This window comes from Peromyscus californicus, unplaced genomic scaffold, assembly GCF_007827085.1.
Source record: "Peromyscus californicus insignis strain IS unplaced genomic scaffold, ASM782708v3 Scaffold_4__1_contigs__length_199733344, whole genome shotgun sequence".
In the NCBI taxonomy this organism is placed as follows: domain Eukaryota; kingdom Metazoa; phylum Chordata; class Mammalia; order Rodentia; family Cricetidae; genus Peromyscus; species Peromyscus californicus.
This window is the reverse complement of record NW_026294562.1, coordinates 173069453-173095600: the sequence shown is the minus strand read 5'-3', so window position 1 is coordinate 173095600 and position 26148 is coordinate 173069453. Positions and strand designations below refer to the sequence as shown.

Sequence of the window (26148 nt, the reverse complement as noted above, 5' to 3'; positions counted from 1 at the left end):
TGTGTCTCAGTCGGTACAGTGTTTAGCATGCAAGCTTGAAAACATGATCCCTAGAACCCACACGAAAGAGCTGAGTGTAGTGGAACGCATTGTAATACCAGTGCTGAGCAGATGGAGATGGGGGATCCCTGAAACTCATTGCCTGGCCAGCCTAGCCCCATCAGTGAGCCCCAGGTCCTATCGAGAGACCCTGTCTCAACAAACAATGTGGGACCAGCAAGATGGCCCAGCAGGTAAAGGTGCTGGCTGCCAAGCCTGATGATTTGAATTTAATTCCTGGGACCCAAGCATAGTAGAAGGAGAGAACTGACTCCCACAAGTTGTCCTGTAACAGACATACACTCACAAATAAACAACTATTAAATTATTAATAATAATAATAATAACAATAAAAACACCAGGCATAGTGGAACATACCTTTAGTCTCTGCCTCTGGGGAGGCAGAGGCAGGTGGATCTCTTTTGAGTTAGAAGCCAGATTGGTCTATGTAGCAAGTTCCAGGCCAACCAGGGATACATAGTGACACCCTATTTCAGAAAAAAAGAAGTCAAGGAGGGGGCAAATTGATATTATTGTGTATAAACAAACTAGTCTACATGTCTTTAAACTTTGACATATGACAAGTAGAGTCCCCTTGTCACTCAATAGGGGACAAGATCTGGAGACTGGATTTTTCTTTGTTTCTTTTGTTCTTGTTGTTGTTTTCTCGAGATAGTATTTCTCTGTGTAGCCCTGACTGTCCTGGAACTCGATCTGTAGACCAGGCTGGCCTTGAACTCACAAGCTCTGCCTGTCTTTGCCTCCCTAGTGCTGGGATTAAAGGCGTGGGCCACCACCAGCTGGCCCTGATTTCCCCCCGCCCCACCCCCCTCACCCCAAAACAAGATCTCATGATGTAGTCCAGGCTGTCCTTGAACTGCTGAGCCTCCTGCCTCACTGAGAGCTGGGATTATAGGTGTGTGTGTGACTACACCAGCTACACAACTGCATTTAATCTGTTTGTTTGGTTGGTTGGTTGGTCTGGTCTTTTTGTTGTTGCTTGGGGGACTTTGCTTAAGGATGTTTTTCTGTGTGATGCTGGAGGTTCCAGTGTGTGCGCTGGGCAAGTGTTCTGCCACTGAGCCACTCCTTCGGCTTGTCCATTTCATCTCTAAACAACCTTTCAAGGCATCTCTGGACCTCTAAATGAGGAAACCGAGGCTCAGAAAGGGCAAAAAGGAGTTGCCAGAGGTAGCTTTTCCAAGTGGCAAGACACAGATGGTGTGGCCGTATGGTTCCTTAGCTTTGCAAATCTGGATGTTCATGTTCTTCTGTTGTGAAGTCACAGCACACATGCGCGTGGACACACAGAGATGCATGCAGGCTCAGAGGCAAATGCACACGCACACACACACAGACACACACTCAGAGACCCACATATTCTTGTAAACTTGTATAGTTACGCTAGGACCACAATCAAGAGTGGTGTGACTATTCTCTGGTCCTCCTGTCCTTCCCCATCCTCAGGCTGTGTTGTCAGACGATGGGGTGGGCGTCTGGCTGGGAGAGCCAGATCCTCCAGAAGAGCCCCTTGCGTGGCAAGTATCTGTGCCCCCTCACCAGCTTCGGCTGGAAAAGCTCCTTCCTCACACCCCATATCACATCCGGGTATCCTGCACCAGCAGCCAGGGCCCTTCGCCCTGGACCCACTGGCTTCCTGTGGAGACCACGGAGGGAGGTAAGAAGGTCTTGGGAGGAAGATGCCGTTGAGCTCTGCTTTATTGGTGCCACCCCGACCTTCTCCTCTCACCCCTTTACCCCACATGTCCAGCCGCTGACCCCTGAACTCTGCCCACTGGCCTCTCTCCAGATCTCTCCCTGAGCTTCCGCTCATGGAAGGCCTGCACGAATTGCCCACGCGTATGCTCTTTGCAACCTGCCCCACTTCCTGGGAACAGGGGAGGGGGTCAGAAAGAGGTGGGGGTACCAGCTTCCCTCTTCCATGTCCTCCAGTGCCCTTGGGCCCCCCCGAGAACGTTAGCGCCATGCGGAATGGGAGCCAGGCCCTCGTGCGTTGGCAGGAGCCAAGAGTGCCCCTGCAGGGCACCCTGTTAGGGTACCGGCTGGCATATCGAAGCCAGGACACCCCTGAGGTGGGTGCTGCTGGCTGGGTTAGGGTGGAATGGTTGTGGGAAGAGGGAGATGGGGAAGAGATGAAAAAAGCAGACGTAGGCAGCGGTGCGAATTCCGGGGATCCTAAAGGGGTCCACAAGGAATGGGCTGCGGAATGTCTGTTTGTAAAAGAACCTTGTGGAGCTTGGGAACTGTAAGTTTTACAGCATCTTAAGGAAGGAGTGCTTCCCTAATTTATACAAATGTTTTATCTGGGCTAGCTACACCCCAAGGTGGAGAGAGGGAATGGGAAGTTAGGAGGGGTTGGATGGAAATGAAAAGATAAGGTATCAGTTCTTCAACAAATGCTGAGCTGTGCCTGGTGCCAAGCACTGTCTGAGACGCTAAAGATATGGCCAGGAATAAGACAGAGTCCCTGCCCTATGCAGCTGACATTCCAGAGTGCGTGGGGCTAGAGATGTGGAGAGAAGTGGAGATGAGGGCCTGAGGGTGATGGACAGAGCTGAGGCCGAAGTCTTAGGAGTTCTGGACCCAAACGTCCATCCTGATGTCACCTCTGGACTTCCTAGGTACTTATGGACATAGGACTAAAGCAAGAGGTGATCCTGGAACTTCGGGGGGACAGGCCTGTAGCTAACCTGACTGTGTCTGTGGCAGCCTATACCTCTGCTGGGGATGGGCCCTGGAGTCTTCCTGTGCCCCTGGAGCCCTGGCGGCCAGGTAACTCCAAAGCCATGCCCAGGCCTCTTCCAGCTGCCCTTAGGATTGCCTCTTCCTGGCCCCCTTGACTTGCTCCCCATGCCTCTGAGTGCTCCCCCAACTTAGATTCTGTTCCTACCCTGAGCCTAACACAGAGCCTCCCTCAACCCCTTCACTTGTATCATGGCGGCCTCGCCCTCTCTGAGCACATCTCCCCTCTGTCCTCTCTCCTCACAGGGCAAGGACAACCACTCCACCATCTGGGTAAGGGCTTTTGTACCCCCTTTCTCTCCCCCACATCAACATGCAGTGAGGGCGTGTACTTTTCACGCCCCCCTTCATGCTTCCCAAGCACGTTGCTCTAATCTTCCTCTTCTTTGGCTTCTGTGGTCCTTGATGGAGGTGCCTAGAATGGCCCAGTGAGTGGTGTGGTTGAGTGGATAGATTCACAGACGCACGGGTATGTGAGGAGTAAATGAACAGATGTTGGGTGGATGGATGAGTTTGTGGAGACTGGGTTGAGAGATAGACTGAAGGATAGCCAGGCACCGTGGCACACAAAGTGAGTTTGATCCCAGCACTTAGGAGACAGAGACAGGCAGATCTCTGTAAGTTCGAGGCCAGCCTGGTCTACACAGTGAGTTCCAGGCCAACCACATAGTGAGACCCTGTCTCCACAAAGAAAAAAAAAATTGAAGGATAGGTAGATGCATAGATGGATGGATATATGGGCATATGGAGTGTGAACTGTTATACACATAGATGAATGCATATATGGACAGGCTAATGGATAAATGGATGGATGGTTGGAAAGTCTGAGGGATGAATAGACAGAACAGTGGAAGGAAGGAGGGAAGGAGGGAAGGAGAGAAGGGAAGAAAAAAGGAAAAGGGAGGAGAAGGAAGGGGAGGGGTGCTCTCTTTCAAATATTCTTCAGCAATTGTCAGACATTCTTCGTATTCCCATAGTGCCCTCCTAGCATTATTACAGCCGCCGCTTAGAACGCAACTCACTTTCTTTAAATGCCCTTCATATATCTGCTCATACTTCTACCTCATCCACCCTCCTCTCCAGCCCCATTATAACCCTTCATTCCTTACACATGCCCATTGCATACTCAACTTTTCCTTTTTTGAGACGGGGTCTCACTATGTAGCCCCTGGCTAGCCTGGAACTCTGTATGTAAATCAGGCTAGCCTGAAACTTTATGCTTGCCTCTGCCTCTGCCTCCTGAATACTGGGCCCAAAGGCATGCGCCGACATGCCCAGCTATACTCAGCCTTTGTGTGTGTCTTATATCCATCACACATGACACAATTGCATCCACTGAAAAATGTATAGTCAGCTGGGTGGCGATGGCGCAGGCCTTTGATCCCAGCACTCAGGAGGCAGAGCCAGGCGGATCTCTGTGAGTTCGAGGCCAGCCTGGTCTACAGAGCAAGATCCAGGACAAGCATCAGAACTACACAAAGAAACCTTGTCTCGAAAAACCAAAAAAAGAAAGGAAGAAAGAAAGAGAGAGAGAGAGAGAAAGAAAGAAAGAAAGAAAGAAAGAAAGAAAGAAAGAAAGAAAGAAAGAAAAATGTACAGTCCACAACTGTCCCATACCTTATAGCTGTTTTTCCAGGAATTTTACCCACCTTAGTCCAAATGCCCTCGCCCTTAACAGTCCTGTTATCTTTCTGTCTCTATGCCTCTCTGTGTCCTCCCTCTGTCCTCCTACACACACACACACACACACACACACACACACACACACACACACACACACACTCACGACACTATACTCGAGTCCTTCCATGCTCTGTTCTATGCTCATCCTTTCCTTATGCCCTTCCTATACTCCTCATTTGCCAGTTCACACATTTTGCTTGTTTGCAGCACACTCTTTTGGTGCTAAATCACATTCCTAAAGATCACTGCTCATAGCCTGCCATGGTGGCACACACTTGCAACCCCAGCACTTGGAAGCTATGGAGGCAGAAGAATTAGGAGTTCAAGCCCTCCTGAGCTACAACGAACCTTGTCTCTAAAAAGAAAAGAAAAAAAAAAAAGAGGCAGGAAAAAAAAAAAAGGGCGAGGGCATTTGGACTAAGGTGGGTAAAATTCCTGGAAAAACAGGAATGTAGCTCAGCTACTAGAGTGCTTGCCTAGCATGCATGAGGCCCTGGGTCCCATCCCCAGCACTACATAAGCCAGGCATGATGGTACATGCCTGAAACCCCAGCAGAAGGATGAGATGTTAAAGGTTGTCCTTGGCTGCATACTAAGTTTGAGGCTAGCCTGGGGTTCCTTTGACTCTGTCTCAAAACAAAACAAAAACTGTGGATGTTTCTCATTTGCCTTGTGCCCCCAAACTCCTCCAGTGGCCACACACTTTGCACACACACACACACACACACACTTCCCCTCTGCACTTGTATTTCTCTCTCATTCCTCTCCTCATTGAGCACGCCCAGAGATATTCCTTAGTTCTTCGCTCCCCAGCCTTGAGCTGCTTGCACCGTGCTCCACGCACTATCCTGCGCTGTGTGGATTCTCTCCCTCGCTCACCTGCCTGTCCACACCCAGGTCACTTCCTTGCACAGTTATCCTGCCACTCTCTCCCCTTTGTCCCCTGTAACTATTTCAGATTGTCTCCCACATTCATCCGTCCTTCACACACACCCACTGTCGGCACATCCGACCCTCCCTTTCCACCCAGTTCCACTCCAGCCTCCCTCCCATGTCACTCCTTCTTGGGCCCCAGGGAACTGGATCCAGGGACCTTAGCCATGATCTATCCCCCATACCCCCTGACAGTGAGTGAACCCTCACCTCCTGCCTTCTCGTGGCCCTGGTGGTATGTACTGCTGGGAGCAGTTGTGGCCGCTGCCTGTGTCCTCATCTTGGCCCTGTTCCTTGTCCATCGGAGGAAGAAGGAGACCCGCTATGGGTGAGTTAGAACTCCATGGGAGAGGCCCCGTGGACAGGGATGGAGAGGCTGGAGTCACGGAAAACCGAAGAGGAGGGTGTGTGTGTGTGAAGTGGAAAAGATGGAAGGCAGAGGGTGGTGGTTCAAGATGTGCTCTGCAAACACTAGCGGAGAAAGCAACACGGGTTGGGAGAGTACTGGTGCCTGCTTTTGTCCCCACTAGAAGGACAGGGTTCCAGAAGGTTCTGTTCGTGACCCACCTTTTCCCTTCTCCCTCCAGGGAGGTATTCGAGCCAACAATGGAAAGAGGTGAACTGGTAGTCAGGTATCGTGTCCGAAAGTCCTACAGTCGCCGGACCACCGAAGCCACATGTAAGTGAATTCCACATCTCCTTCCATGCATTGGCTAGTCACTTGAAAAAAAAAAAATCTCTGTAGGTGATCTGAGTTTCTGCAGATGCATGAGAGAAAAGTTTCTGAAGGTCTTTAGAACACAAAGTCTTTAGAGCCTCAGGCCGTAGGGACAGTGAAGCCTGGACCACACATAGCTTTGGAACAATAGAAGGCAGGGTGCTGTGTATTCTCAACCCCTGTGACAAAAACAGCTTCAAGAAGAAAGGGTTAATTTTGGCTCAGAGTTTGAGGGTGTGACTAGTCCATGGTGATGAGGAAAGGCTGGGGCAGCTGGAGCATTAGGTGGCTGGTCAATTTCAGTCTGCACTCAGGAAGCACAGAGAGATGAAGGCTTCATGCTCAGTTCGATTTCTCCCTTTTATTTGGTCCAGAATCCCGGCCCATGGAATAGTGCAGCCCACATTTAAGGTGGGTCTTCCCATCTCAATTCCTAGTTCAGAAACTCCCTCCAACGCATGCATAGAGGCTGTGGCCTGGGTAATCCTAGATCCTGCCTGGTTGATATTAACCGTAACGAATAAGTATTTGGGGTTTTGTTCGTTTTGAGACAAAGCTCAGGCTGAACTTCAACTTCTTTTGCCTCTAATCTCCCAAGCGCTGAGACTTTTCTGGCTCTTTCTTTTTCATTCTTTCTTCTCCTTCTTCCTCCTCCTCCTTTTCTTCTTCTTCCTCTTCTTCTCCTCCTCCTCCTCCTCCTCCTCCTCCTCCTCCTCCTCCTCCTCCTCTTCCTCCTTCTCCTCCTTTTTCTTCCTCCTCCTCCTTCTAATACAGTCTCACTCTGTAACCAAAGCCAGCCACAAACTTCCAACCTTCCTGTCTCTGCCTCCTGAGCACTGGGACATGGGCCACCATGCCATACCAGGTTAGGGTCATTGAATCTCAGACACAGTAAATCTTAAGAACACCAAAATCTAAGAGCCAGCCGGGCGCGACAGTGGCGCACGCCTCTAATCCCAGCACTCGGGAGGCAGAGCCAGGCGGATCTCTGTGGGTTCGAGGCCAGCCTGGACTACAGAGCAAGATCCAGGACAGGCACCAAAACTACAGAGACACCCTGTCTCGGAAAAAAAAAAATCTAAGAGCCAGACGATCTTGGGGAAATGATGATGATGATGATGATGATGATGATGATGATGGAGAAAATGATGGTGGATGATACTGACATGAGATGATGATGATGATGACAATGGCGTGACATTCCCCCACGCTTTTCTTTTTTGTTTCTTTTTCCTTTTGGTTTTTTTCAAGACAGGGTTTCTCTGTGTAGCTTTGGAGCCTGTCCTGGAACTTACTCTGTAGCCCAGGCTGGCCTCAAACTCACAGAGATCCGCCTGGCTCCGCCTCCCGAGTGCTGGGATTAAAGGCGTGCGCCACCGCCGCCCGGCCCCCCTACACTTTTCTAAGCTTTCATGACATCCCACCCACCCCCACACATACACTTTTCTAAGCATTCGATACACATCACCTCATTTGATCCTCGAAACAGGCACATGGGTGCCTGTTCTCACCTTCACTTCACAGATGAGGGAGCTGTAGCATAGAGTGGCTGAGCAATTTGCTCAGTGTCATGAAGCTTGTCGAATGAATAAGTGAGATTTTTTTTTAAAGATTTATTTATTTTATTTATTATGTATACAGTATTCTGCCTGCATATGTTCCTGCAGGCCAGAAGAGGGCACCAGATCTCATTACAAGTGGTTGTGAGCCACCATGTGGGTGCTGGGAATTGAACTCAGGACCTCTGGAAGAGCAGTCGGTGCTCTTAAACACTGAGCCATCTCTCCAGCCCCGAATAAGTGAGATTTAAACCCAGCCAGTTCTGTCATTTTTGTTTGGTTTCGTTTATTTTTGATAGGGTCTCAGGCTGCCCTTAAACTTTCTGTGTAGCCAAGATTCTCTTAAAGTTCTGATCCTACTGCCTCCAACTTGTTCTGAAGCTCCCTCCCCTCCCCTCTCTCTTCTCTTCCCTCTTTCCTGGGGCTGTAACTCAGGGCCTTACCTATGCTGGGCAAGCAGGGTACCACAGACTCACATGCCGTTGCCTTCTTGAGGTAGTGTCTCACCAGTAGCTCAGGCTAGCCTGGAATTCTCCTCCATCCTCCTGCCTCAGATTCCCATATTTTGGGATTACATAAGTGTGTCACCATATACAACTTGAAGTCAATACTTCTGCCACACCCAGAAATGGCCTCTTGGAATTATCAAACATGAGAAACAATAGAATTATAGACTCAGTCTTGGTGTGAAAAATAATATGCTTAGCACTTATAATTTTGAAAATCATATGGTCTTAGAACCGAAGACCCTTAAGATCACAGAGTCACAGAAGGTCCCAGCTGAGGGTGACCCTCAGAGGCACCACCCATTAAAGCGCCTCGGTTTTCCAGCTGGGGAAACTGAAATCCAGAGAACAAAGGGACAGAGCTAAGTCTAGATCTAGCACACAGACTGCCAGGGTCCCAGGGGATGCTGGGAAGGTCTGGGAAAGACATTTATGTAGAAGAGGAGGCAACAGCAGTAGCGTGGCTGCAGTGATCTGATGGAGTAATACACAGCCGCAGTTCTTGCAGCGTGAGCCTGGTCCCGAGAGGTTCCTGAGACCTGGGCTGGACATTCCTGAGGTCAAAGTGATTTTCACAGTGATACCAAGATGCTACTTGTTCTTTTGCACCCTCATTTTCTATAAACTTTCAAGGGAGTTTCCCTTGGGCTCACTGATCTGTGATAATATCATCAACAATCTGTAGTCAAAGGAACATATGTTGTGTGTTATTGTGTTTTTTAAAAACTATTGTCAGGGGCTGGCAAGATGACTCATTGGTTAAGAGCATTTGCTGCCTTCCCAGAGGACCTGGATTTGATTCCCAGCATCCACATGGTGGCTCACAAACATCTATGACTCCTGTGCCAGGGTATCTGGTGCCCTCTTCTGGCCTCCATGGATACTGCATCACATGGTGCACAGATACACATGCAGGCAAAACACCCATACCTACATACATATAAACAAAATTTTAAAAATAAACTATGATCTTAAATGAGACACAGTTGCAGATCATGGGAGGCTAAATCCAGGAACATCAAAAGTTTAAGGATTGCCTGGGCTAGGTTGAGTTCAAGGCTAGCCCGTGTAACTTAGTGAGACTGTCTCAAAAGAAAAAGTAAAAAGGGGTCTGGGGATGTAGCCCAATCTTCAGTAGTAGAAAGAACACTTATCTAGAATCCTCTAGTGAGGGGCTGGAAGTGTGGCTCAGTAGTAGAGCTCCTGCCTAGACTACCCCAGTGAGGGGCTGGGGGGGTGGCTTAGTGGTAGAGCCTCTGCCTAGAATCCCCCAGTGAGGGGCTGGGAACATGGTTAGGTTGAGCTGCATATTAAGACTCTTTTTTTTTTTTTAATGAATTGAATACAGTGTCCTTTGTACTACCTAATAGTATTGTTTTTTTTTTTTTTTTTTTTTTTTTGGTTTTTCGAGACAGGGTTTCTCTGTGTAGCTTTGCGCCTTTCCTGGAACTCGCTCTGTAGCCCAGGCTGGCCTCGAACTCACAGAGATCCACCTACCTCTGCCTCCCAAGTGCTGGGATTAAAGGCGTGCGCCACAACCACCCGGCTTAATAGTATTCTTATATGAAGACTATGGATTCTATTTTGTTTTGGTTTTTTTTGTTGTTGTTGTTTGTTTGTTTTTGAGACAGGGTTCTCTGTGTAGTTTTGGAGCCTGTCTTGGAACTCTGTAGACCAGGCTGGCCTCGAACTCACAGAGATCCACCTGGTTCTGCCTCCCAAGTGCTGGGATTAAAGGCGTGCGCCACCACCGCCCGGCATTGTTTTGTTGTTGGTAGTGGTTTATTGTTTGAGACAGGGCCTCAGTATGTAACCCCCACTGACCTCAAATTCATTATGTAGACCAGGCTGGCCTTAAACTCACAGAGATAGGCCTGCCTCTGCTTCCCAAGGTGATAAAGATATATGTTTTTTAGACTGGCCCCCTTATGTAGCCCAGGCTGGCCTCAAGCTCAAAGCAATTTGCCTGTTTTTTCTCCCCGGGGAGGACTAGAGGAATGTTATACCATACCTGGCCTTACTTATTTTGTAATCACATAATTATATTTATGGAGTACAGTTTCTGGAATACAAGGAGATAACTAGATACTTGTGTATAGTGTGTAATTATCAAGTCTGGGTGATTAGCTAATTAGACTTTACATGTCCTTGAAACGCTTGTCGTTCCTTTGTGCTGGTAACCTCCAACTTCTGAAGAACTGTGTGTTTAACAGATCGTACAGAGAGTACTGACCAATTAGGGTGCCCACTGGAGCAAGATTGTGGCCAGGTTTTCACCTTGTGTTTCCTTCTACGGAGCAGATTTAGAGGCTCCAGCAGTTGGGATGGGTTGAGTGCTTGAGACAGGAGCTAATTTTGAACCAATGTGGAAGTAATTCAGTGACTCGACAATGCCTATGTCCCTCTTGGCACATATTGCCTAAACGTCAACCCTGCCACGAGGCTCTGTCCACCTCTTTTCAGTGAACAGCCTGGGCATCAGCGAAGAACTGAAGGAGAAACTACGAGATGTCATGGTAGATCGGCATAAGGTGGCCTTGGGGAAGACCCTGGGCGAAGGTGAGTCTCTCTCTCTCTCTCTCTCTCTCTCTCTCTCTCTCTCTCTCTCACACACACACACACACACACACACACACACACACACACACACGCACACGCACACGCACACGCACACACACACACACACACACACACACACACACACACACACACACACGCACACGCGATCCACCAGAACCCGGAGATTCCTCTCTCCCCAGTTCTCAGCCACCTGAAGGAAATAACCATTCCCACGGGTCCCTCTGAGGTCAATATCTTTTATCTTCTGCTACAGGGGAGTTCGGGGCGGTGATGGAGGGCCAGCTCAATCAGGATGACTCCATCCTCAAGGTTGCCGTAAAGACAATGAAAAGTGAGTATGTAGGCATGTGCATGTGCATGCGCGTGTGCGTGTAGGGCCCTCGTCCCTAACCCAAAACTCTTTCCTATGCTCTGGGAAAGCGTCAGTTAGAAAACGGAGCCCATGCCAGACACTTGAAAAAAAGGAATTGAATTCAGGAACACTGCTATCACGTTGAATGAAGGTCAGATTGACATAATAACTGAGGCATCAAAACAGATTAGCCACAACAGGAAGTCACTTCCACCTCTAGGCTGAAGGGCAGAGGGAGGAAACTGTGGCCAGAGCCCATGGCCAGTGAGAAGTTGAGAGCACACAGAATCAAGGGCTTCCCTGGGCAAGTCAGAAACCTGATGGGCCTGCAATAGCTCCAAGGTGATTCTGGAAGCAGAAAAAGGGTGAGATGCCTGCCCTCTCCCCTCTTCTCCCTCAACTGCCAGCCTCCCACCAGTGTCTGCTGCCGACAGACTCCAGCAGGGAAGGGAGCTTGGAAATGAAGCTTTCGAGGAGGACAGGGCAGAATGATGCACAGTTGGCCACTTCATCTATCGGCTGTGACTCTACCTCCCCCAGCCTTCCTTCCTTGCTTGGAAAAGTCACTCATAACGTCGCGATTTCCTAGGGCTATTATGAGACAAAGCAGTACATGCCAGTGGTGGCGTGTAATACATACTGTTAACGTGGGTGTGACTGTATCGCCGGAGAGGGTAAGAGTGAGTCCAGAATCAAATAGCACAAGAAATCAAGGGGGGAGTCTTCCTATACTGTTGGAGCCCACTAGGTTTCCTAGTGGCTGTACCCAGCAGGACTGTATAAGAGGTTGATCGGACCATGAGCCTGGGTACCAGGTGTTTGTAAGGATGTAACTAGCAAGGGGGAGGTCTTTTGCTCCACCCCTTGGTATTGTTATAAATAGACCTTTGGAATAAAGTTCTGGGCCTCTTTGGATAAGGATCCAGGCCCACCAGAGTCTATCCTGTGTTTTCTCTCTGTTCTCTCTCCTCACTATTTTTTTTTTCTTTTTTTCGGAGCTGAGGACTGAACCCAGGGCCTTGTGCTTGCTAGGCAAACACTCTACCACTGAGCTAAATCCCCAACCCTCTCCCCACTATTTCTAACTAAGTCTCTTATCCCTCAAGAGTTCCTGGGGTAAATAAGTGTGGGGGCTGGTCCTCTACACTATACAGGAAGAAAAGCCTAGAGGGGTCAGGCAAGGGCTGGAGGTGAGAGAGGATTGATCTTTTATGAATTATAAAGTTTAAGGGCTTCAGCTACCGAGTCATCAATGCATTTGCATATTCATCACTGAGCATCTCCTGTACACTGGGTTAAGCTGTTTTGGGGGGGTGGGGGTGCTGAAGACTGCAGAGCCCTGTACATGCCAGACAAATACCCTACCTCAGAGCTACTTTCCACTGCTTTTATTTTTTCCTTTTAAAGTGTTTTTTTTTTTTTATGTATTTTGGTGTTTTGCCTACAAGTATGTCTGTGTGAGGGTGTTGGATCCCCTGGAACTGAAATTACAGACAGTTGTGAATCTGCCACGTGGGTGCTGGGACTTAAATCTTCTGGAGGAACAGCCAGTGTTGTTAATCCTTGAGCCATGCCTCCAGCCGCTTACTTTTTCATTTTTAGACAGCATCTCATCATGCGTCTAAGGCTGGCTTCCAACTCATAATCTTCCTTCCTCTGCCGACTTGACAAGTATACACCACCATGCCCTGCCTCCTCGTCTTTCAAACTGGCTAATAAGGTGGCATAAGCTGATGACCCCAACATTTGAGAGGCTGGGGCAGAAGGATCATGAGTTCCAAGCCAGCCTGGGCTACAGACTTGAGACCTTGTTTAAAGAAAAAAGTGGTTCAGTGGTAGAATATTTGGCTAGAATTCTCCATGGAGGGACCGAGAACATGGCTCACCAACAGAGCTCTCCCTCTAGAGGGATTGCCTTCCGTTTCCAAGACCCTGGGTTCTCTCCTCAGCACTACGTAAATAAGCAAACAAGCTAACACTATGTACATCTATTGAGGGTAAAATAATCTAACATAAGTAAAACGGTGAGTCTGGAATCTTAAGATTCAGTAATACCGTTTGAAATAATCTAACATAAGTAAAACAGTGAGTCTGGAATCTTAAGATTCAGTAATACCGTTTGATGAGGATGAGTGATGATGATGCTGGAGGAGGGAAGGAGTCCTCTCCCTCCCTCCCCCCTCCCTCCCTCCCTCCCTCCCCCCTCCCTTCTCACTCACCTCCCTTTCTCTCCTAAGTTGCCATCTGCACAAGATCAGAGCTGGAGGATTTCCTGAGTGAAGCTGTCTGCATGAAGGAATTCGACCACCCCAACGTCATGAGGCTCATTGGTGAGGGAGGGGCATGTTCCCTCAGGGCCACCCCAGAGCACAGACCACCTCCTTCTGTACTGGAAAGATCAGTCTTCCTGGCTCCCCACTCGCCTCTCCTTCAGGATCAGCAAGCTCCCCTTCTTTTGCTCCCTCAACTTGGAATGTGACCTCTGAACTGTTCCCAGACATAGCGGAGGTCCCCAGGAGGGCTCCGGAAACATCCCTGGGAAATGGCTTCTCTGAAGGAAGCCACGTCCTTACCACCCTCTCCCAAATAATGCGGAGATTAGATTTGAGGGAGTGGGAAAAGGGGAGGCTGAGTCTGTCTGGGAGTGGGGTTGGGTTCCCCTCAAAAGAGCCTACCCAGAGTGACCGATCTTCCTTGTGTGTGGGGGGGTGCTCAGGTGTCTGTTTCCAGGGTTCTGACCGAGAGGGTTTCCCAGAGCCTGTGGTCATCTTGCCTTTCATGAAACATGGAGACCTACACAGTTTTCTCCTGTATTCCCGGCTCGGGGACCAGCCAGTGGTGAGGAGCATTTATTCTTCCGGTCCATTAGTATTCATGCAGACCTCCTAGCTATGGAGAAGGAAGGAGACAGTTTACCTCAAGCTTGCTCTGTGGATCCTGTAATGCAGGGACCGACAAGGCAATAAATAAATTAACCGAAAGAAGCAAGAGCATTGAGTGCTACTAAGGAAATGCAGAAGGAAGGATGATAAAGAGGCCTTGCAATTAATTTGGCTGGAGGGAAGGGTCTGACTAAAGGGGTGACCTTGAAGGAAGCGCTGACTGAGGAGTTATTGGGAGATCCAGGCAGGAATCGATTCCAGCCAAATGTTTAGCATGGCCCAGGGTCTGAAGACCACGAAAGGGCCCCTGTCTGAAGTATATGTCAGAAGCTAAAACAATAGCCCACCAAGTCAGAGAGGGGTAGATTTTCTAGGATCCTCTTATCTATGGAAAAGCTACAGGAAAAGTTGATGTTCTCAAAGCCCTGGAAAACCACAGCAGACCCAGCTAGGCACACACAGGGAAGGAAGGAGGCCTGAGGAATAAGACAGGGTTTCTCTGTGTAGTCTTGGTGCCTGTCCTGGAACTCACTCTGTAGACCAGGCTGGCCTTGAACTCACAGAGATCAGCCTGCCTCCTGAGTGCTGGGATTAAAGGCCGGACTGAAGGTGTGCACCAAGCTGCCCAGCTGGAGTGAGGCACTTTTATGACTCTTCTGACCACGCCCTCTCTTGGCCACGCTCCCCAGTTCCTGCCTACTCAGATGCTGGTGAAGTTCATGGCCGACATTGCCAGTGGTATGGAGTACCTAAGTACCAAGAGATTCATACACCGGGACCTGGCTGCTAGGAACTGCATGTGAGTTGCAAGTCCACTGGAAAGCCCCTCCTTCCTCAAGGAGCTTCCTCCCCACGCCCCAGGATGAAAGAGAAATGAGCCATTAGGGAAAGCTGGACCCCCAGACAAGGTTAAAAAGGTGTGGCACTCAACTTTTTGTGCCTGTGACAAACCTAAGAAAACCAAGTGGAAGAGGAAAGAAGGATTCCAGGTCGTGGTCACCTGGGATGAGCCAGGTGGGAAGGTGTGGGATGGTGATAGACAGCATGGTAAAGGCAGAGCTGCTTACCTTGTGGGAGCAGGAAATCGGAGAGACACAGAGCCCCATCAGAGGTACCACCCCAGTGATCTAATTCCTTCAGCTAGATACTGTCTCATAATAACCACTCAGTTGTGAACTTTTCTATGGATCGCATCCCATTGGGCAGCTCTCCAGAGCATCACCAGCTGGGGACCAAGCCTTCAACACATCACCTTTTGCAGGGTGACACTTCATATCCATATCATAAGAGAACACCAGCAAGGAGGTGGGGAAGGCTTTCTAGAGAGGTCCTGAAACTGAGGTCTTTATTGTTGTTTATTTGTTTGGGAGGAACCCTGGCTGTCTTGAAAGCTGCTATGTAGACCAGGCTGGCCTTAAGCTCACAGAGATCCTCCTATCCCTGCCTCCTGAGTGATGGGAATAAAGGCATGCACCACCACTCCTGGCTAAACTGAGGTCTTGGAGGATTTAGATGTGGAGATAGAAGAAATGGGAGGCAGGGGCAGCTTATTGTACAGCCTGAGGTGAATGAAGGGACAGAGGTGACAGGTGGTGGTAACATGAGCCTCATTTCTGTCTCTTCGACACTGAGTGTCTTCCCTAGGACTACTCTGGAGGAGAGCCACATTGGATAAGGGGACTCTGCAGAAAAACACAAACAGAAAATAGGCCTGAACTGGAATTAAAAGATAAAGGTGGAGGGCAGGCCATCATAGACTTAGAATATTAGTCTCAGCCAGGCAGTGGTGGCACACGGCTTTAATCCCAGCACTCAGGAGGCAGAAGCAGGCAGATCTCTGTGAGTTTGAGGCCAGCCTGGCCTACAGAGTGAGTTCCAGGACAGCCAAGGCTGCACAGAGAAACCCTGTCTTAAAAAAATGAAACAAAATTAATTAATTAATGACATATTCTTTTGTTCAAACCAAGGCCAGTTGGCTGATATGACATCCTCTATTTAAAAGGTGGTGTTTGCTGGATGGTATTCACTGGTATGAAAGTTTTGGACTTTTTTTTTTTTAATGTAGATGCTGGATATATGGATGTGTTTAGTTATCATTTGTGCCCATCCTGATACACACACACCACGTGAGGTTTTTGCTTTGTTTCTTTGTTGGTTTTTTTTGGGTCAGTGTTTTTTTTTTTTGTTTGTTTGTTTTTTTGTTTGTTTTGTCCACCTTTGTTTGGTTTTATTTGGCTTGCTTTTTTAAAAGATTTATTTATTTGTATTTTATAAGTTTAGGTATTTTGACTACATGTGTGTACACTACCTGTGACCAGTGCCCAAACAGACCAGAAGAGGGCTTAAAGACTGCTGTGAGCTGCTACATGGGTGCTGGGAATCAAACCTGGGTCCTCAGTTAAAACGCGTGCTCTGTGCTCTTAACTGTTGAGATATCTCTCCAGGCTCATTGCTTTTTTTTTTTTGGTTTTTCGAGACAGGGTTTCTCTGTGTAGCTTTGCGCCTTTCCTGGATCTCGCTCTGTAGACCAGGCTGGCCTCGAACTCACAGAGATCCTCCTGCCTCTGCCTCCCGAGTGCTGGGATTAAAGGCGTGCGCCACCTCCGCCCGGCTCATTGCTTTTTTTTTTAAATTTATTTATTTTATGTGCATGGGTGAGTTATGGATGGTTGTGAGCCACCATTGGGTGCTGGGAATCAAACCCAGGCCCTCTTCAAGAGTAACAAGTGCTCTTAACTGCTGAGCCATCTCTGCAGCCTCCATAGTTTGTTTTCTTGAAACGGGGTCTCACACAACTCAGGTTGGCCTTGAACTTACTATGCCGCCAAAGGTGACTTTGAATGAATCCTTCTTCCTCTACCTCCCAAGTGCTGAGATCAGAGATATACACCATCATTCTTGGCTTGTTGGTTTTTTTTTTGTTTTTTTGTTTTTTGGTGTGTGTGTGTGTGTGTGTGTGTGTGTGTGTGTGTGTGTGTGTGTGTGTGTGTGTGTTGAGACTATACAACTATACTACTACTCAGGATTGCCTGGAACTCATGATGTAGACCACGCTGACCTTGAACACATAATCCTCCTGCCTCAGCCTTTCAATTACTGGTATTACAGGTATGTGAGACCACCACTAATGATGTGCACATTTCTGTGTATTTTGTATACATCAAGGGTACTAAATAAAAGGAGGCATACTGGAGAAATGACTCAGGGGCTAAGAGTGCTTACTGCTCTTCCATATAGGACCCAAGTTCACTTCCCAATACCCACATCATCGGTTTACAACTGTGACTCCAGCTCCAAAGAGATCCTACACTTCTGGCCTCCGGACACCTGTACTCATATGCACAAACCTACACGCAGGCATTCACATACACATAATTGAAATAATAAATTTTTTTAATAAAAAAAAAAAAAGAACCGGGGGCTAGAGAGATGGCTCAGAGGTTAAGAGCACTGACTGCTCTTCCAGAGGACCTGAGTTAAATTCCTAGCAACCACATGGTGGCTCACAACCATCGGTAATGAGATCTGGTGCCCTCTTCTGGCCTGCAGTCATACATGCTGTATACATAATAAATAAATAAATCATTAAAAAAAAAAAAAAAAGAGCAGTAAGTGTTCTTTTTTTCTTTTTTCTTTTTTTGGTTTTTCAAGACAGGGTTTCTCTGTGTAGCTTTGCGCCTTTCCTGGATCTCGCTCTGTAGCCCAGGCTGGCCTCGAACTCACAGAGATCCGCCTGGCTCTGCCTCCCGAGTGCTGGGATTAAAGGCGTGCGCCACCACCGCCCGGCTAGTAAGTGTTCTTAATAATAATAAAAAAAAAAGAACCAAGGACTCAGGAGTTTGAAAAGGATCTCAAGACTCTGATAGAAAGCTAAAACCGAAGAAGCCTCTAGAAGCCCTTTTGTCCAGACTCAGTCTAGCAGGAAGAAGTAAAAGCACTTCCCTATGGGACTGGGGTGAGAGTTTAGGAGTCATACCCCCCACACACACCAGGACCATGAGATCAGGCAGGAAGTGGAGGCATATCTGAGACCCAGCAGGCTTCCTGGTAGAGCTGACCCATGTTCTGACGTTATTGCTTTTTCTCAATCTGAGCAGGCTGAATGAGAACATGTCCGTGTGTGTGGCAGACTTTGGACTCTCCAAGAAGATCTACAATGGGGACTACTACCGCCAAGGGCGCATTGCCAAGATGCCAGTCAAGTGGATTGCCATCGAGAGTCTGGCAGATCGAGTCTACACCAGCAAGAGTGATGTGGTAGGTGTGCCCCAGCCAGGAGTGGGTAATCATGCAGTGTGTGGGCTAAGTGATGAGACCTGAGAAGCTGCAGAGCTCACAGGGACCTGTGGGCTTCCTTGCACAGGAATCTATCTGTGGGACCTGGACATGTTTGGGGAATGTATGAATAGTATATGTACATGGCTAGAATAGTGGCAGGGTGGGCAGTTTAGGTTAGGAAGCAGTGGTGACCAAGTATGCCATACAGTGTGTGCAACGTGGGCATGAAGGGTGACATGTGACATCATGTAAATGTGTGCATGGGTGTGCATATCTCTACATCCTCTGAAGTCAGTCGTGTGTGTGTGTGTGTGTGTGTGTGTGTGTGTGTGTGTGTGTACCTGCGCCAAAATCTTTCTGTGCATACCTGTGATACATATATACCGCTGTCAACAAATGCCCTTGTAAGTGTTGAGTGTGTGCCTGAACTTACGTGTTGGAGGTGTCTTTGTGTAGGAGAGACCCTTTCACTGCCTTCCCCTACTCTGACAGTGGTCCTTCGGCGTGACAATGTGGGAGATCGCCACCCGAGGCCAAACTCCCTATCCAGGAGTGGAGAACAGTGAGATTTACGACTACCTACGCCAGGGAAATCGCCTGAAACAGCCTGTGGACTGCCTGGATGGCCTGTGAGGATCTTTAGGACTCCCCAATCCCACTTCAGAATTTACTCCAACCCTCAATTACCCACACAGAGCACCCAACATCTCCAGGACTGGCTAAATGTGCATGGAATCCCAATCCCTCAGAATATTGAGAAACCCATTTGCCTCTCATGAATGCTCTGAGCTGTGTCACTCCTAGTCAGCCAGTGGGGGTGCAAGGTATCTTTTCCAGCTCTGTCTGTTGTGTGGAATGCAGGCTGGTCAACCCTTTCCCACCTCAATCAGGTATTCTTTTTGTTTTTGTTTTTCGAGACAGAGTTTCTCTGTGTAGCCCTGGCTGTCCTGAGGAACTCAATTCTGTATACCAGGCTGGCCTCAAACTCACAGAGATTCACTTGCCTCTGCCTCCTGAGTGCTGGGATTAAAGGTGTGCGCCACTACCACCTGGCTTTCAGCCAGGTATTCTTTTTCTTTTTTGGTTTTCCAAGACAGGGTTTCTCTGTATAGCTTTGCGCCTTTCCTGGATCTCGCCCCGTAGACCAGGCTGGCCTCGAACTTACAGAGATCTGCCTGCCTCTGCCTCCCGAGTTTAGGCGTGTCCCAATTAAAGGCGTGTGCCACCACCGCCCCCAGCCAGGTATTCTTAAAACAACTGCATACAACCTTCCTGGGCAGCCCTGGCCCTGAGACACCAACCTCCCATGGTCCCTCACCTCCCATGTGCCCGAGTACCCAGGGCCCTTTGCAAAACTCTCCATTCTGTTTAATTGACCCTCTCCAGACTCTCAGATCTCTAAGCGGCTAGCAGAAACCTTCAGGATATGGTTATCAATCTTTGAGGCATCTCAGCGTGCAGAGAAGGGTGTAACATTTAGCTAGTGCTTTGAGGTTAAAGAGAGGATGTCGCTTGGGTCAGGAGGAGATAGCCTGGGATTCAGACTGGGCACTCCTAGAGCTGAAGAGGATGAGATTAATAGCTAATCTTTTACAGAACCTACTGGAAGGCAATGAGACAAGGGCGTTGCTTGTATTGACTCACTGGATCCCTTCCACGGTCAAAGGGAGTAGACAGGCATCATTGTCACCCCCGTTTTGCAGAGGAGAAAATTGAAGTCTACAGGGAGGGCATAGCACTTGCTGCTGCATGAGGGTCTGCACTCTAGAATCTAATACTTTAAATCCAGTGAACATTTATTTCATCGTTTCTGAAGATCAGAGTCTGAGCAACTTAGGAGGGTGGTTCTGCAGGTCTGTAACAAGGTTATCAAAGTGGCAGCGGAGGCTGCATGTGAAGACCAGAGGCTGGACAACGGTTTTCAAGATGTCATGCTCACATGGCTGAGGCAAGAAGCCTGTTCCTTACTGTGGGGACCTTCATTAGGCCACTCGAGCTTCCTCAAATGACGATCCAAGAGAATGTGCAAGGGGTAGCCGAAATGCCTTTTATGACTTAGTGTTAAAAGTCACATGTGTGCCATCCCTTCTGCTGAGCCAAAAGCAAATCCCTACACTCAAGGGGAGGGGCCTTAGCCTTGACCTTTTGAATGGTGGAGTGTCATATAAGAACTTGTGCAAATCACTCTAGAAGACTTCTAATTCATCCTAGACTCCCATAGGTTTCCTCTACCCACAATGTGCTTGGTAAATGGCAGAGCCAGGCCTTGATATGAGAGTCTGTTCTGGGTGGTCACACTGGGACACTTTGCCCTCAAACCCTCACTAAAAACCACCTGAGACCCAGAGAGGTTTCCTAAGATCTTTCCCAGCCCACCTCAGAAACTTGGAAATTTTCAAATCCCTGTATCTTGCTCTAAGTTGCTGAGGTTCTCTGTAGTCCCCAGTCACCTGAGTGTCCTAAAGCCTCCCCTGAACTCCTAGGATGATCCCCTTCTAAGCCCCTGCTTAGCCAGCCACCCTTTACTTTACCTCTTTAGGTATGCCCTGATGTCTCGGTGCTGGGAGCTAAACCCACGGGACCGGCCAAGTTTTACAGAGCTTCGGGAAGACCTGGAGAACACATTGAAGGCTCTGCCCCCTGCTCAGGAGCCTGATGAAATCCTCTATGTCAACATGGATGAGGGCACAAGCCACCTTGAACCCCGTGGTGCTGCTGGAGGAGCTGATCCCCCAACCCACCCTGATCCGAAGGATTCCTGCAGCTGTCTCACTGCAGCTGAAGTCCACGCTGCTGGACGCTACGTCCTTTGTCCTTCTACAGTTCCTGGACCCAGTCTGTCCGCTGACAGAGGCTGCCCAGCACCCCCAGGGCAGGAGGACGGAGCCTGAGACAATCTTCCACCTGGGATGCCCTCTCAGGATCCAAGCTAGGCACTGCCACTGGGGGGAACCTCACCCCCACTTTGCCACTCCAGACCTTCTCCCCAACTGCAGCATGATCTTTCCTCCCTTCTCAAATTCAGCACAGAAAGACTTGTCCTTCTTTCTGAGACATAAACATCCTATGCATAAAAAGAAGGGTTGGGCTGCAATCTCGAAGGATCTTCTCAGATCTGACATCCCAGCATTCTGTATTCTATGGTTTGAGTCTAGATTTCAGGGTTCTAGATCTCAAAGATGATATGAGTCCTTGGATCTAAGGAACCGAGACCCTTTTCAAGAGTCTCAAGAGCTATTGTTATAGACATGGCCCACTGTTCAAAGGCTCTGAGATTCTGTGGCTCTAGATTTTTCTGGTTCTAAAATTCTTGGTGATGCCCTTATGGTTTTCGTTTGCACAGCTCTGAGATTCCAGGATCTAAGGCCTTGTGATTCTAGACTTATTTTTCTGGAGCCCAGGGTCCTATGAGTGGAAGCTTCTAGATTTTAAAATTCTACAGGTTCTAGGCATGAAGGTTCTAAGGCATACTGTTCTCAAATTTAACAGCTCTTCATGTTGCAATACTCCAGATCATAATGTTTCAAACATTTTCTCAATTTCTAAGATTCCAGTGATGGTCATTTACAGCCTCTGAGGTGTTATGATCATAAGTTCTTTTATATAAAACCCTGCATCTCAAGGGAATAAGATTCTAGAATCTGAAATTCAAAAGCTTTAAGAGTCTCCAGACTGAGTTTCTAAGCTATGATGTGATGATAATCTAAAATTTGGTCTGAGGTTCTAGATTCTCTAACATTCTACATCATATGCCCCAAGATTACAGATTATTAAATTCTAATGTTGGCCTGCTCTTGATCTCAGGCACTGTAAGATACTGTGGGTCCAAGACTCGGGGTCCTAAGAGGCTCACAGTTAATTGTGACTAACTAGACACCAAAGTTCTAACCATTTCTAATGCTGGACACCTCTAAGTTCTGTGCTGCTTCCTGCCTTTCTAGCACTTAAAGACCCGAGAACACATGTTTCTAAAAATATTAAAGCTCTAAGCACTGTAATTTAGGAATCCAATGTTCTGAGATTTGAAAAGTCCACAGGTCTAGAATATTAGGTACGATTCCAAGGTTGGAACCTTGTAGCATTCTTCTGTAAGCCTTTCCCTCCTTAGCCACCTATGCTTCCTCTTCTCCTCATGTGGGGTGCACCCCACCTTAAGCCTGTGCAATGCATTGGGAATGCCTTTCCTCCAAGGGATGGACCTTCTCCCCTCCTTATGGGCCATGTTGCCCCCTTGAGCCAGTCCCTTATCCCTGTGTGAAGTGTGGACTCTGGTGCCTCCAGAGAGGCTCAAATCACATAAAACTTTTGTCAATCACTGTTCGGTCTCCTGTGTCCATTCAGCTGCGATATGGCCCCTCTCCCTGGAGATTCCATTTCCCCATTGTAAAATGAAGGGCTGCTGTGTGTAGAAGCTCAGGTCTATAATCCTAACACCTGAGAGGCAAAAGGATGGAGAATTAGTTGTAGGCCATCATGGCTTACAGAGAGACCCTACCTCAATAAGAAAAAAAGTAATAAGGGTTTAATGGACCTGGGAATGTTTTCTTCATTAGTGATGGTAAACATTAACCACGCACATAGACAAATAGATACAACTGAGGAAAGGTAGACTCTCAGAAAGCCCTGAGGAATGTGTGTACACACACACACACACACACACACACACACACAATATACACATATGAATACACACATATGTAAGTATATATGGAGACAGAGAGAGATTGAGGTCCCCACACGGTCTTACACACATGCTCCAAAGTAACAGACATGTGAATTACTAAATTTGCACAGGTACACCTAGCCACGAATACGAAGACATAGTTATTCAGACACAGTAACAGAAACACATTAACTCACACTGGCAAATCTGCAAACATCAATAGGCTGGTACTCACCAGCAATAGGAAAAACCTTTAGTAACTGAGACACAGAACAGCATTAGGCACACTGGAGAATCAGATGTGTGACTGTATTCCCAGCACTTGAGAGGTGTAAGCAGGAAGCTCAAGAGTTCAAGCTCATCCCTCATTACATAGATCCAGGTCAGCCTGGGCTACATGAGACTGTCTCCATAAAAAACAAACACGCCCAGACCTATGGAGTACTAGCACAAATGATTCTCACACAGTCAAACATTCAGATAGACAAGGATTGGACCAGAACACCTTGATGCATGGATGCACAAAAGAACTCCGCACTAGCCAAGGCCAATCACTGGGTCTTCAGTTGTTCCTGGGTGTGTCGGACTGCGGACATAAAAACCATAGGCGGCGCCCGGTCGCCCCCCAGTGGTGGCTGCCGAAAACTGGGTACAGTTCAATCCGGGCCATAAAGTTTTTTTTTTTTTTTAAACAAATCGTTGTGGGAGCTGGGAGGAGAGAGGAAGTCGGACGTGGGCAAGGGGCGGGGTGTCTGGACTGGAACCTCCGGGCCCACGTGAGTGTCTGTCCCGCTGCTGAGTGGGTGTTGTGTGTCTAGGTTGCTGTGGTATAAGTTTGTAGCGTGAACTGTCCCAGTGGAGCTTTGTCGTGCGATGCTTCTTGCTTGTGCCACACCTACACTGCCGTTTGATGTCTTAACCTGAAATGATGCTCTCGGCCTGTTAACGCCTATTCGTTTATTGCGCGATGTTTGCCTTTATCTAAGCGGAGAGTGTGGCTTTTGTTGAGCGTAAGGCCAGGGATTGGTTGATAGTGGACGTTTTGCATTGTGCGTTTCGATGGTGTCATTTCACTAAATTTTTGTCTTCTGAGCTGGGGCGACAGGTGTACGGATTAACACGAGGTATAATTACGGATCCTCATGTTCGAAGTGGTTAGTATAGACATCAAACAGCAAGACTGAATGAACAGTTAGAGGATTCGAGATGGAGAGCCGCAAACTTCTGCTCCTGTGTCCAGAGCGGGAAGGCTCTATGATCGCGTGTAGAGCGGCCTGTCCTTGCAACCATAGAGAAAGCGCCTTGAGAGATGTACTACCAAAGGGAGGGGCGCGATTTACCGCACTTTTCTCCCGTGGTTAGCCTAATCCTCGCTCTCAACCCTTCAGCGCTCTCCAGAACCAATTTTTTTTTTTTTTTTAGTTTCTCATAAAAGCACCTGGGTTTGTAACAGACGATGAGTAACATATTCTCTTAATCTCTATTCTGTATTAAACATTCCTGTACCGCGAACTTTGCGAGGCAAGACTCTCAAGAATGACCAATCTAGTTAGCTTTTCCTAGAGCGCTCAAGCTATGGCTGTGGGGGAATGTAAGCGTAACTGCGATTGGCCGGCAGGTTGTTTTGAAACCGCCCTAACGGCAAGGGGCGGGCTCTCCGTGAATTAATCTCCTTCCGGCTTCCGAAAGGCAGCAGGAAAGACAAGGGTTGGCTGGCCTCTTCTCACCACATTTGATTGGTTGTAGTGATTTTACCCGCTTGGACTCCGCGAGGGGCGGGAGATCTGGACCAGTCAGAATGTGTTTTACAAAGAGTCTGAGCGAAAGACGGCTCGGAGAGACTGGGAGACCATTCTGAGATCTCATTGCTAATTGCTCCAAATCCTCACCCCCTTTCCTTCATTCGACCGTACCGCTGCTGGCGCGCGGACGCTACCCAATCAGTGCTTGCTCCGCCCCTTGCCTTTTCCCGCCCTCCACTTTGGCCGCGACTTCGACGTAGGCTAACGCTTCCTCTCCGGCAGCTCCTGAACCCTCTTACTGCCGTTCTTTTGAAAGCCACACTGTGATTGGCTTAGTCTCCGGGCCTGCGCCCGTTGCCCTATGCGCTGACCAATTGACACCCGTGTTACAGCGTGCGGGTACGGGCAAGGGGGAGGCGGCGGCGGCGGCCATTTTGAGCCGCCGCCGCCATTGGAGTGGCCCCCCCCTTTCCCCCTTCGCCTCCTGACAGGCAAGGTTTAGGGGGGACAGAGCCCTGGGAGGCCGGGCCAGGCTCGGGGGCCGCCCCGGGGGCCCGGGCCATGGATGTGCGCCGTCTGAAGGTGAACGAACTTCGCGAGGAGCTGCAGCGCCGCGGCCTGGACACTCGCGGCCTCAAGGCCGAGCTTGCAGAGCGGCTGCTGGCTGCGTTGGAGGCCGAGGAGCCCGAAGAAGAGCGGGAGCTCGAGACTGAAGACGAACCAGGGTTACCTGAGCACAACAACGAGGAGGTCGAGACCGAGGGGGGCTCCGAGCTGGAGGGGACCGCGCAGCCACCGCCGCCCGGGCTGCAGCCGCACCCGGAGCCCGGCGGCTACTCGGGGCCGGACGGACATTGTGAGAGTGCGCGGGGCGGGGGATCGGGGAGCTTGGAGTCCGGGCCGAGGACGGGCTGTGGGACTGTGCGGGAAGTCAACTCCAGAGATCCAGGAGATGGCCTTGAGGAGCCTGGGATCCCGCCACCTGCCGCTGTAAAGGATCTGCGGACAGGGCCTCGGGGCAGCCTGAGGGCGGATCCAGGCCTTCGGTGCAGGGAAAACCCTGGGGGTGGGGGTGGACTTTCTTTTTTTTTCTTTCTTTTCTAAGGCGACTAGGGTACGAGCGAGCGAGTGGGGAGGATTCCACATCCTGAGATTGGGAGACCAGAAACTTATTTTAAAAATTTTTTATTTTGTTGGAGCAGAAGAGTCGGAAGAACTAGAAGCTTTAAGGGGAAGGGGTATCTCGCCGAGGGTCTTGGAAAATGGTGATTCTAGCTGGGCTTTGAGTTGACATCTTGGGTGGCCGTGCCAGTCCACCGTTTGGGCTGGGTCTCAAAAGCCGGATTTCCAGGCAGGGGGAAGAATAGCCAACGGTGCAGGCCTGGGAGAATTTTGAGGATAGGGGATCTCCGATTTTGCGGTCGGGTGAGATACGGGATATCTGCTCAGT

General features: G+C 48.9%; 2 protein-coding genes across 6 annotated transcripts in view; both read left to right on the top strand.

Moving 5' to 3' along the window:
• Positions 1 to 22610, top strand: part of Axl (AXL receptor tyrosine kinase) — a 33789-nt gene extending 11179 nt beyond the window's left edge. The window contains exons 7-20 of one of the 3 annotated variants that reach the window (XM_052712130.1): positions 1507 to 1717; positions 1993 to 2132; positions 2682 to 2832; positions 3049 to 3075; positions 5614 to 5746; positions 6006 to 6097; positions 10665 to 10760; positions 11035 to 11112; positions 13371 to 13463; positions 13850 to 13971; positions 14705 to 14814; positions 18113 to 18272; positions 18786 to 18922; positions 20833 to 22610. In XM_052712130.1, coding sequence (XP_052568090.1) covers positions 1507 to 1717; positions 1993 to 2132; positions 2682 to 2832; positions 3049 to 3075; positions 5614 to 5746; positions 6006 to 6097; positions 10665 to 10760; positions 11035 to 11112; positions 13371 to 13463; positions 13850 to 13971; positions 14705 to 14814; positions 18113 to 18272; positions 18786 to 18922; positions 20833 to 21184 — 1902 coding nt within the window. In that variant the 3' untranslated portion in view covers positions 21185 to 22610. The remainder of the gene's footprint in view (positions 1 to 1506; positions 1718 to 1992; positions 2133 to 2681; positions 2833 to 3048; positions 3076 to 5613; positions 5747 to 6005; positions 6098 to 10664; positions 10761 to 11034; positions 11113 to 13370; positions 13464 to 13849; positions 13972 to 14704; positions 14815 to 18112; positions 18273 to 18785; positions 18923 to 20832) is intronic. The other 2 variants (XM_052712131.1, XM_052712132.1) reach the window with 2 other exon arrangements.
• Positions 22611 to 23649: 1039 nt separating this feature from the next.
• The window catches only part of Hnrnpul1 (heterogeneous nuclear ribonucleoprotein U like 1), a 36168-nt gene continuing 33669 nt past the window's right edge, over positions 23650 to 26148 (top strand). Inside the window, exon 1 of one of the 3 annotated variants that reach the window (XM_052761002.1) lies at positions 23650 to 23732. Coding sequence is in view for 1 of the 3 variants with exons in the window: in XM_052761000.1 (XP_052616960.1) it covers positions 25260 to 25554 (295 nt within the window). In the remaining 2 variants the exon portion in view is untranslated. Of the gene's footprint in view, positions 23733 to 25084; positions 25555 to 26148 lie in introns of those variants that run through there. The other 2 variants (XM_052761000.1, XM_052761001.1) reach the window with 2 other exon arrangements.